This window comes from Pundamilia nyererei, unplaced genomic scaffold (assembly GCF_000239375.1).
Source record: "Pundamilia nyererei isolate P.nyererei 1_Seehausen unplaced genomic scaffold, PunNye1.0 scaffold00024, whole genome shotgun sequence".
Taxonomy (NCBI): domain Eukaryota; kingdom Metazoa; phylum Chordata; class Actinopteri; order Cichliformes; family Cichlidae; genus Pundamilia; species Pundamilia nyererei.
In genome coordinates this window covers 4782352-4794580 of record NW_005187425.1, presented here as the reverse complement: position 1 = coordinate 4794580, position 12229 = coordinate 4782352, and the positions used below count along the sequence as shown (strand labels likewise).

The window sequence follows — 12229 nt, the reverse complement described above, 5'->3', positions numbered from 1 at the left end:
GAAGTGAAGTTCAGGTTCAATGTAATTAATTTGTCTCTTTTCTTATACTGGAAGTGAAACACTCTCACCAGAGACAAAAAGTACTCTTCAGAGGAGGAAAACCTGAATTGGGTGCAGTGATATAAATCACAATTAGATATCTTTTTTCTTGTTAAAAATCACAGATTGGCAAACTATCCAGGGTATTTTGCTTCTTTCCACCCACTACTTGCTTGGATATGCTCTGTGACCTTGAATATGAATAAGCAGGTAAAGAAAATGAATGAATAAATGAATGTTTCTGCAGTGAATATGAAGGGAAATCACATTTCCTTCCTGAGAAAAAAATTAATACAGAATATCCGTCCATTAATCACATTTTTTCTACACCTGGTAATCCTATTCAGGGTTGTGGGTGCTGGAATGGTTGGACTTTCACACTCACGTTCATGGCTTGTGTTGAAAACCTCTAGAGGAAGATAATGCTTCTTCTCCAAGGCTAGTTTCTTAGGTTATACTAAATACTTTATATAACAGTTGGCATCATGGAAATAATTGAATATCAAATTATGATGTTTGCTGTATGATCCAGAACAATAACAGAAGGACAATAAACTGTTTCTCCAGCAAAATACACACAATGCTGCACATCTGGCCACAAGTCTAGACAAAAGACAGAGCTCAATAGTTCCTGTTAGATCATAAATAGACTCCACAGTGGGACTGACATTTGCCAGATTTTCATTCTCACACAATTTTACCCAGGAAAGGTGCCTAACGCCTTACACTAAGCAGCGACATTCCTGTCTGCTGTGTTTCATTTGAAAACAGTTTGTAGTCCGCAGCATGTTGAAGTCGTTATGCGTCGGTTAGTTCAGGTTTATTTATTATTGTTGAGATGAAAAAAAGAAATAGATCCAAATAACCAAAGCTCAGTCATGAACCAAAACAATCTTTCATAACTAGTCTAAGCGGTAGGGCAGGATAATTGATTTAATCAATATGTGACCCAGTGAAATATGATATTTGCTTTGGCCTGAATGGGCCAAATGAAATATGACACATAATTTAAAATGGTAGCAAGACAGTTTGTGCCTGTTACATAGTTGTGATTTGATCAAAGAGATGGAAAGGTTCTTTGACAAGGCTGCGTGGATCACCACAGATGTGCCACCTGTCACCACATAGGCTTGGTTTTCAATTTAAATATGGTGTAAATAACTACATTTCAAAATAGTTATTCTTGATCAAATCAAGACTGCTGTCTGTAGCGTTAATCCTAGCAGCATTTCTTTCTGTTTATACACTGTACACTGTAAAAATAAATAAATAAAACACAAAATATTAAGTTGATATGATTCAATAGAATTTTGAGCTTTCTTAACTTGTTGCTAGCTTTGCTTTAGAACCTGATTTTTTTTATTGTTCACCTAAGTACAACATTCCTGCGAGGTTAGCCATAAAATTCTGTATCAACAAGCAGAAACGTCTTTCCATGTGCTTTTTTATTTCCAGCAGCAGGCTGATCTGCATATTTGATTTGGCACATATTTTTACACCAGATGAAACCCTCCCATTTATCCAGGCTTGGGACAGCCTGGGTTGTACACTAGCTTGTTACCCCCTGCACAAAGTTGGCTTTGTGCTTCCTCCCAACTGTGAATCATACCTTTTGCTTATGAGGTGAACATGCTAACCTTTTACACTATGGAAGCACACAATGTTTTTGCCAACTTTCACAGGTTTCCTCACCATTTTATTTATCCAGCATTCCTTAGACAAAAATATAGCAGCATAAATAGATGTGAAAGTTGAATGTATTTTGATAGTTAGAATGTTTAGCTAGCACATAAAAGGTCCCAAGTTCACAAACAGTGTGCTCTGACTGCTGGTGCAGCCCAGATAAATGGATAGCATCAGGAGGGGTGTCTGGTATAAAAATCAGTGCCAAACCTAAAATTTTATTAGCAAAACATTTGTAAAGTCAACAGCTGCAGTCACAAGGGAAGAAAACTCAAAACCGTACTGGACCTTGATATTTTCAATTTTTCCATCTTTTTTTTCTTGTAAACTATAAATTCGTGCAATATTTCTTATTGACTTTGCTGTCGTAGACAAACTGTCTCCTTACTCTTTATTAGAGTTTAATTTATCCCTGCCTTTCATCTTGTGATATTGTTTCGGAGAATCTTTTCCCGTTACTCTCCACATATTTCTGAACCTCCAGAAATGTTTTGTTAGGACTACAATCCATTCAGAGTCATATATCCCACCGGTTTCTTTATTTTGGAAACTGGAGGTTCTTGTTATTTATTACATGAATATCTATTTTATGTTTTTTTTATTCATGAGATATATTAAAGTGAAGGAAAATATCGTTGATGTTAATGTTAATTCACAGGTGCATTCTCGTCTCATCGTCTCTACATCTTTATTTTCCTACATTTCTCACTTGTAGAGGTCAGTTTTAGGTTTAGAGGTTATAAATTCTGGAATGATTTTTATCCCATCTGTTAATATTTGCTTTGTAACTGCTTTGCAAGGCAATGTTGTTCATGTTTCAGCTATAGCAACAAATATCATTTCTACTGAACAGCTATCAGCTGAGATGCATGAACTAATATTTCTGTTATCAACACACATTTAAATACCTACAAACAGTTATATACTGTATTTTATTATCATAATTGTTGCCATATATTTAAAAAATATTAATTATTCTTATTATTCTTAGCTTGTTGTCGCATATATTAAGGCATATTATCTACTGTATGATAATTTTGCATTTCTGCATAATATTTGCAAACATTTACATTTTAAGTAATAACAACAATGACTATAATTACAAATGAAGTGGAGGCTTCAAAATAAATACAATGCACTGTTTATTTGTTATGTTTGTTATTTTTAGTGAATTTCAAATGGTACGAAACAATAAATTGACACTGATATTAAAAGTAGTTCAGTGTTTGACAGCAATTAAACACGGGTTTAAACAAAAATTAGTCTGTGTGCAGCGCTACATGGATGATTGCTTGTCATGTTGATTGGAACTAATTTCTAGACTTCATAAACAAATGTATAATTGTCAGCTTTGGATGCTACCCAACTAAAAACTCTACTAAAAACTCCAAAAAATTCTTGCCCATCCCTTTCTGTGCCCCGCTCATGTATTGACCCATGTGCCTGTTCATCTTAGCCGCTATGATGCCTGACAGGAGCTTCCACGTGGTCGGTAGTTGGAGGGGACCGGTCCCTTCTTGGGGTCCTTGGGGATCAGGACCGTCCGACCTTCGGTTAGCCATTCTGGGTGTCTCTCGTTAACTAGCAGCTGTTTCATTTGTGCTGCCAGACGCTCGTGGAGTGCAGTCAGCTTCTTCAGCCAGTAGGCATGAACCATGTCGGGGCGTGGTGATGTCCAACTTTTCATATTGGAGACCCTTTCTTGGATGTCTGCCACTGTGATGTTTACTGGACCCTGTTCAGCGAGGTTGCTGTGGTCTGCCGTCAGATCCACTAGCCACTGAGCATTGCCGTTATGTGTTGCATCCTTCTCCCAAATGCTCTTCCAGTATTGTTCCGTCTCCCGCCTTGGTGGTGCTGTTCTCATATTGTTCCCCTGCCACTGAGAGTACACCTTGGCTGGTTCTGTGGGAACAGCTGGTTTATTCTCCTGCCTCCTATCTGTCTGTTGTACCTCTTTAAGCGGCTGGCAAAGACTATGAGTCGTTGCTTGGCAGTTTCCAAGGCCTCAGGTATGGACAGCTTCCTGTACTTCTTACACACCTTCTTCATCGCACCTTTCTGCAACTCCAATAGTTGGCGAACCTCCCTCTGTGCTACCTTGATCTTAGCCTCTAGCCTCCCTCTCCATGGAGGGTACTGCCCTTTGTGGCTGTTCAACTTGTAGCCAAGCATCTCACTGATCACTGCTGCCGTACTGTAGATCAACTTGTTAGTCTCGGTAATGGTAGGTGTAGGTATCGTCCGAAGTGCTGCATTAACATCATCTAGCAGACCTTCTGAGGGTACTTCACGTAGTCTTGGTAACCGGCTATGGGGGATCCAGGTTTCAAGCTTGGCCATGATCCTATCCTTCAGGTCAGCTCCTCTCGCACTCAACGATCCTTGGATCCTCCTATCCTTCTCATATATATATATATATATATGTCTTCATGTGAGAAGACTGAAATGGTTTCTACTGGACTGATTTCCAGAAATTCCTCCTCTAGTAAGTGAAAAATTTAGATAGTCATCTCACACCGAGCAGGTACCAAAGAGCAGCAGTACTCTGAAGTCCCAGCTGTGTACAGGTTGTCCCACCTAGCACCCAAAATAATCTCTATTGTGCACATCCTCTAGAATCATTTTCACCTCCCCCCCTCTCACCACAATAAGAGAGTCTGAATGTATGAAAATCATTTGACATGTCAGAAGTAGGCTGCAGATGTCACACACAACAAGGTACTTACCTCCTCAAGGACATCAGCGAGCTTGCTCAGAATATCTTCCTGTAGGCCGTGGAATGAGGGGACGCTGCAGAAGGAAAAAGAGGGGCTTTTATATGAGAGAATACACAGCTTCACGCATAGTGAATATTACTAATTAGCCCTCTGTTTTTTTCTAGATAAAAAAAGATGTAGGAAGCAGTGTAGCTGGAGGCTTAGTATAAAGCTGAGGGAAGAAAGCATATCCTTTTGGAAGCTGTGATCAAAAATAAATAATAAATTTGAAAAATCTTGATCCTCTTTGAAAAAAACCCCCCTGAAACATAAAGTTGTCATTTTCATATTTTACATGTCTTTTAAAAAAGCAAGAACTCAAAAATTTCATGAAACATTTGACAGGTTTGTTGGTTGCATGTGCCTACAATCACAATGAGTCTGCATGAATTTGCATTAACATAAATAACATTAGAGAGAAAAGTCACTTTAACTTAATGTTCCTGAAAGGTTTATTCGGGCTCATTCAGACATACCTACACAGTCAGGAAGAGCACCTGGGATCTCCTATAAGGGCAATATTTGCTAAATGTACAAAAGACAACTTGCACTTGGGGCCTTGGAAATCTCTTACTTTTATCACAAGCTACAAAGAATTTGAACAATGACGTTTTTAGTGAGCTGTGCAACTCATATTCATCATTTAAGGTGATTATGTGCTGTTCAGACATGCTGAAAGGGACACAAAGTGTGAAAAAGTTGAACTGCTCTCCAGACTTTTACAGAAAAGTGGCCAGGGTGCTCATTCAGACATGAAGGTGACACATTCATATGCTGTAAGGGGATTGAAAAAGAGTGCAGGTGTTTGGGTACAGTGGATACGTGTCATGCAGCCCTAGAATGTTCACAGAGAAAAGCTGTCTATCATCTTTCAAGCACAGTGTTGAAATTGTTATGATTTGCTTTGCTGCTCCAGGGATTGATTCACTGATTCAGTTTTGCATCAAATGAAAGAGTGCTTTAAGATAATGTGCTAGGCCATCTGTCCAAAAGTTGAAGCTGAAACTGCCCTTTTCAAGAGGATGCTTATCCTAAGCATGCTAGCATATTCACCAAAGAAAAGGTGAGTTATGGAGAGCCTCAGTGAAAGATCAATTGTGGGTGTCTTGATTCTGGTGCATGCACACAAAAAAACGCCTACTTAAATGAGTTATTTCTGTTTAAGAAGAAACTATTGTAATACTTCTTAGGCCAAGGGTGTACTTCCTTGGCCACAGTATTACAAATTATAAATATGACTTGTTGCCAAAACTAAATGTTCTATTAGTGTTAAGTATTTCATTTTATCTGTAGGCTCCGTGTCAAATGTTTGTTCTCCAAATATGTCATATTGTTTCAACAGTGGATATCAACAAAAGTTCACCAGAAATAGAGGATTTGAGTAGGAGTACTTCCAGGATTCAGACTGTTTTTGTTTGAGGTGCCCTTTTGATAGGATACACATAAGCAATCAAAGAGCTCAGAGACACTCTCTTTCAACTAAGCATCAAAATGTCTTCATTCTCATGGCATGATTCGGTTTAACCTAGAAAAACAAAAACAAAAATCCATCTTGTTATACAAGCCATCAACTAGATGTTAGTTTTCCTGGAAAGAATTGCTTTTATTTCTGCTAGTTTTTCCACCACTTTAAGCAGAACATAAAACAGCTGCATTGGTCCAACACAAAACATGCACTCAAATAAAGGCTCTAAAATTGTTAGTTGTCAGCATATTTTTTAATGTTTTATTCTATTGGCTAAATGCTATCATGTGACTGTCAAGTTTTTGCTTTTTATTGCTTCCTGTGTGGTATCATTATTTTTTTCATCCTATTTTTAGACATACTTTGTTCAATCACAGCATGACTTTGATCTGAGAACCAACAAACAAATTCAGATATAGGCAGCAGGAACACTCAAAATCTGTATTTTTCTATTGTATGGCCTGTATTTTAGTACTATTTTCCAGCATAAATGGGCAGCATGAGTAGTTACACAGCTGGGCATCACATCCTACGGTTGAATACGCCAGTATGAGCCCGTAGTGTTTGTTCCATTACTTCCTGGCAGCCTGAATGAATGCTGCCTGCTATCAACCCTGCTAAATAAAACTAGCCTAATGTTTATCAAGGAGGAGAGAAAATAACCCCGCGTTGGTGAACAAAGGGCTTATCTCCCCGTATCGTCTCACTCTCTCGCTCTGCCTCTCTGTTTCTCCATCTCCCCTCCCCCTTAATTTTCCATGCTTTATTACAGTAATCTAAACCATCTTGTCACGGCCACTGTGCTGATCCTTGTGTTACTGCTTCCCCGACAAAGGCACTAGTTAACCAGCTCAGCAATGAACACATGACACTTACTGTACATGCAACAGAGAGAGTTTCAATCCCCCGAGCTGAGAAGCTGTTGACACAAACAAAAGGCGTCTGTCGCAGTAAATTTCTGATTCAACAGCTTAATTATGTTACAGCTGAGTAATTACACAAGGCCTGTGGGGAAGCGTAGATCTGCCATGCTTTAGGGACTGTGCAGTTATAAAGCATACCATTTTAAACAATTTTCTATTAGAATCCTGTAAACACCTACAAATAGGTACTGTTTTCCTGATAGCTGGACTTTTATCTGAAGTGAAAGGGGACAGAGATCTCAATAAAAGCCCACAATACATCAGTTCATAGAAATGTGCATTTTCTAAAGCTGGGCGAGTTTTTCAAAAAAGCTAAGCTTTGAAATTACTTTTCCTGGAGTGACTCAATAAGAAACTTAAAACACAGGCAGGTAACGAATTAAAGGACAAACTCACTTAGGTTGAGAAATACAAAAACACTAAATGGTTTGATGGGAATAAAAATAATTAATGTACTATGCACTTCATAGTTACCAGACTATCCACAGAGACAAATATGTTAGACAATGCTCTCTATAGCATTATTATTAAAACATCAAAAGGAATTATCTTCTGAAAAAATGCAGCTCATCCCTTCAGTAAAGTACCAGAGATTCAGAGTTGTTCAGAATCATTATCAATGCAGATTTAAGCTTTTGGCTCATCATCTCACTTAAACATATCATTTTGTTTTTCCTTTCATTTGTCACCTGTCTGTACATGTAAAGAAAAAATAATAAAACAATCTTCACAAGCGCGCTCAATTCCCCCGTGCACAACGTGGGGCTTTCTTTGCCCGTTTTTCTTCTTCTCTGTTTGTCAGAATAATTCTATAATTTCACAGCAGTTAAACGGGTGGGCACAAAACTCACGGTGACCAATATGTGTTTATTACTTTCATTAGATCTTTTTCTAGGAAATTAAACAGGAACATAATTATCTGTGTGCTGTGAGTTTGCAAACACTGTTATAAATCTCAGATTTCTCCCCCCAGGTATCCCTTTACAAACCAAACACACCAAGGGATCCCAAAACAACCAGTACGTACACCTATTAAATATTTACTTAGTCTATCAGTCGGACTGTTACATAAGTCCTCCTGACAGGCAAGAGCTGTTATACTGAACAGTGTGTGCTAATATACTCAGCAGAGGGACTGCAAATGTTTGCGGTCTTTATTAGTAAACGATATCACTAAAATAAATTACATCTTAGATGAAATATTAATAGGGCTCCATATGTGGTTAAAATAGATTCTTGGTTGTGTTTGTCTTAAAGTCTGGCTTTATCATGAAACTGCACTCCAGATAAGAAATGAATTTATTCTGAGTGACCGGCGGGAGACTGTCCTTAAAAAAAGAAAAAAAGTCATGCTGTTCAAAAGCTTTGCTGACTTGCAATATCTTTGTGACTGCAGGGATACTGACTGTCCTATTTTAAGCAGGAAAAAAAAGCAGTCGTTACAGTTAAGCTGCAAAATGTTTTTGGTTTAACTGAAACTATCAAAGAGACTTCCTGTTCAAAAATTACATTTTAAACTAAAATTTAAAAAAAAGATTTCTTCAAATAATTATTCACTGAGGAAAATATGCTTTAAATAACCTGAATGTATACCAGCATTGTGTCTATGTTGCAAAATTTGCATCTAATTAAATTTGTTAAAGACAACATTTTCTACCTTTTTAAAAAAAAAAAATTTTGTTTTTATCCAAAACATTGAGCCTTAGCTAAAGATTATATTTAAAGTAACTATACTTCCATTACTGTACACTGTGAAGTTGCACAGTCATAGTTGAGTAAATTCTACAACAGCAGAATTGATTGTTTTGGAACATACTGACATACAACTTGCTTTGCACTTGTTAGAAATACCTTGTAAAAAGCTTCCTTCCTGTGCACTGTGCCCAATACTTAAAATAGCTCGTACTGCATCTCTCTCAGGACTGACAGAACCTGATCATGATCACAGTGATTCACAAGGTTTCCTCGGGAGAAAAGTCTTTTAGAGAGAACATGTGCCTTCGTGATTTGGAAGATTTATACAAAATTGTGGCAGAGTGAATGGATGAGAGGACACAGATCAAATACCGACTCTGCCAAAAAAGTCATGATAAAAAAACAAAAAATAGTGTGGGGTGCACGCAGCAGAGTGAAGGTATGATATAATTTTAATAACTGGGTTGATGAAGCTCAAAGTGGATGACAGTAAAAAAGAAGCTGAATGCAGAGAGAGTGAGAGATATTTAAAAGGCAATTGCATCTCATGCATTTTGATCATTGGCTGTCTTTTGATGCCTCTTCCTTTTATCCTATACCTCATGCAGGACCCCGAAAAAGCATGCGCAGGTCTTTTAAGTGTTAATAGGTTTGGCAATAGAGAAGTGATTATTGGTCAGGGCCCTCTGATACAGATAAGTACTGAAAACGATGATGGTGATACAGTTACAAGATATTTTTCTAGTATGTTGAATGACATTCCCTATGCTGCACTAGAAATAATTGCTGAGTTATATAATTATTTGCAAAATGGAGGAGTAAGGGATCATCTGCGAAACAGCTCACACACATTTTCCTGAATTCATTTTGGTAATTCATTCATTGCTTTTCAGATCAAAGACCTGTTCCACTCTTCTGCCGCTGCCTTGCTTCCTTACCTTTTCAGAAACTCCATATACTCTGTGTGCTTGATTAAACCCGTCCTCATCATGATCGTCTGAAAACATTGTCGGTCAATGGCCCACAATTTCACATTTGTTAGAGCTGGAAAGAAGAACACACATGATTAAAATGAACATTAGCAATGTCGTGGCAGACAGTTTTCGTCCTCCAGCAATTAGAATAATAAAACAGCACACATAATGCAAGGCCTGCAAAAGCTTCATGCTCTGTGCGTGCAACATGATTATCACAAATGTTGTATTCACTTGAAATGAGGAAGGAAATGTAGGTGTGTTGAGGTATGTGTTGGTGAATTTTAACTAGCTATAGCAATTTATCGGTTGTTAAGCTTAGTTACCTTAGTGGAAATAATCTTCATCCAAATGTTTTATCTAACCTCTAATCTAGAAACAGCAAATAGCAGCTATTCTGCACAATTACCTTTTACTCAGCAATTTGGAGTTAATTGTTATTTTTGGAATGCCTCACATGCATGGCTTGCTTGAGGTCATGCTGCAGGAATTTAATTGGTTTAAGGTCAGGAATGTGAATGCCCTCTTTTTTTTTTTTTTTACTTTAAGAGTTACTGATTGCTCTTTGTGTTAAGGGCAATTATCAAACTGTAAAACAAAAGTTACAACTTTGAAATTACAAGCAGCTATCCCAATACCCTTCCTACCGAAACAGTTTAGACTCAATTAATTGTTTCCGAAATGATTGCAATATGCGCACGCCCTGAGGCTTCAATGCATGGAGTGAAGGTGACGTGTTGGCATGCAGTTTTTTCTTAAAAAACTTTAGAAATATGCCTCATTTGACCACAGAGCTCTGTTCCACAGAGAATCCAGCTCTTCTGAGACTAGGATAAGGTGAGCTAAGATGATTTGTCTTTGGATGGCAGTGGTTTCAGCTGTTTTATCTTTCCATGGGTACTCTGATGTGTGTAAGAGATGGCACAAATGCAGTACAATGCAATGCTTTTTGACACTTTTTTGAATAATACATGCAACCTGACAGAACTTTTGCAGAATATCTAGACCTTCAAAAAGCAAAAGTAGCATCAAATTGAATTTTTCTCCACTTTTTCCATGTTTATTCCTGGCCGTTGATTGATTGAGGCCTGGGTCTTTCACCATTCCTGTCATTGACATTTTCAGTGCTTTGAGCTTCAACGCTTCTTTCTCTGAGGTCCTTTGTAGACACTTTTGATCTGAATATGTTTTACTTCAACAGATCCCTGTCATGAAGAGGAGTCTCTGTTGAAAACCAGGCCATGAGGGATTTCATCACAGCAATGGACCTCTAACCCAATGAATGTCATTATATTTTACCATTCAGACCCGTTTCACAGAAGAATTGAATTGTTGGGCCAGAAAATTAATAACAAAAACTAAAAAAAAAAACCCCAAAAAACACAGATTTCATCTAGCTTGGCCACATTGTGCAGTGACTCTCAGGATTCAATACTTCATTTTGTAAATAGCAGTTCCTGATAATTATTTCACAACTGGTTTCTCATGATTGCAAGTATCATTATCTTCTGCAAGAAAAGACTTCAGTGCTTCAATTGTGCAGCCGTGCAATTGATTATGAGCACTACAGAGAAAGAAATCCACAATCTGGCCCATCCAGAAATAGTGTAAATCTCCAGGGAGCCCTCCGGCCACAGGGACATGTGGTAACATTAGAACAGAATACATCAGATAACAATCGGCTTAGTATTTTATCAGTGTGTATGTGTGTGCCTGAAAATGCAGTGTGACCCTTCTGTGCAGAGATTTAAAGATATAAGATCAAGTTTTGTTAATAACGGTGTTGTGTTTATTGATTAGAGACAAAATACTTTTCACTTACTGGCACTAACAGAGAAGTCAGTGTGCAGGCTTAGCTGCAGAACAGCGCGTCTGCAGCTAATAAGGATTCAACGTGTCACTGCAGGAGTAGTTTAACACGTACAGTGTATGTGTGACACTTAATAAATGTGATATGCATTCACTCACACACACAGTCACACAGACACACACACACAGGAAACTAACGTTTTGTGTCAACAAACCGTGTGCTTTTTTAGGGGAATATTTTATAGATTTTAGTGTTTTTATATGAGGAAAATTGCTAGGGTACACATCACAAGTTAGGCAAGAACTGCTGAGAATGGCTGAGATTATTAGGATGATGAAAAAAAGTGACTTCAGTACAAAGGCACTTGCAGCAATACAACATCAATCTTTGCACTGCTGTTGAACTGTAAGTGATAAAAACATGTAAGTTTATGAATTTACTGACCCAAATTCAGATTTTTATACCCACATTCGAGCTAGCATACTGGACTTCTCTAACAAATTAGAAATTAATAAAGCATAACCTTTAACTAAAATTAATTTGTCTGTTCAAGAATGGAAGAAAATCACTGTCAATTTACATATTAATCAAAAAATAATAATGTATTAACTGTTTTTTCTGCTTTTTTTAATGAATAGCAACAATGACGATGTTTTTGCATCAAAAATATAATTTCAATTAAAGAGCTCACTGGTGGATTAACCATTAGGGAAAGATGAAAAATAATTTGGGTAATAATCAATAATGTTACTTTAGTTAGGGCATCTCTTTGTGTGTGTGTGTGTGTGTGTGTGTGTGTGTGTGTGTGTGTGTGTGTGTGTGTGTGTGTGTGTGTGTTGGGTGGGGGTTGTGGGGACCAACAGCGTTATGGGGACAAAATG

At 37.7% G+C, this 12229-nt stretch overlaps 1 protein-coding gene across 4 annotated transcripts in view; it reads right to left on the bottom strand.

The window, feature by feature from the left end:
- The window catches only part of LOC102214300 (protein kinase cGMP-dependent 1), a 94592-nt gene that overhangs the window by 22839 nt on the left and 59524 nt on the right, over window positions 1–12229 (bottom strand). For all 4 annotated transcript variants that reach the window (XM_005727488.1, XM_005727490.1, XM_005727486.2 and 1 more), the window contains 2 exons: window positions 9503–9608; window positions 4452–4515 (listed from right to left, as the gene is read on the bottom strand). In XM_005727488.1, the coding sequence (XP_005727545.1) occupies window positions 4452–4515; window positions 9503–9608 (170 nt within the window). The remainder of the gene's footprint in view (window positions 1–4451; window positions 4516–9502; window positions 9609–12229) is intronic.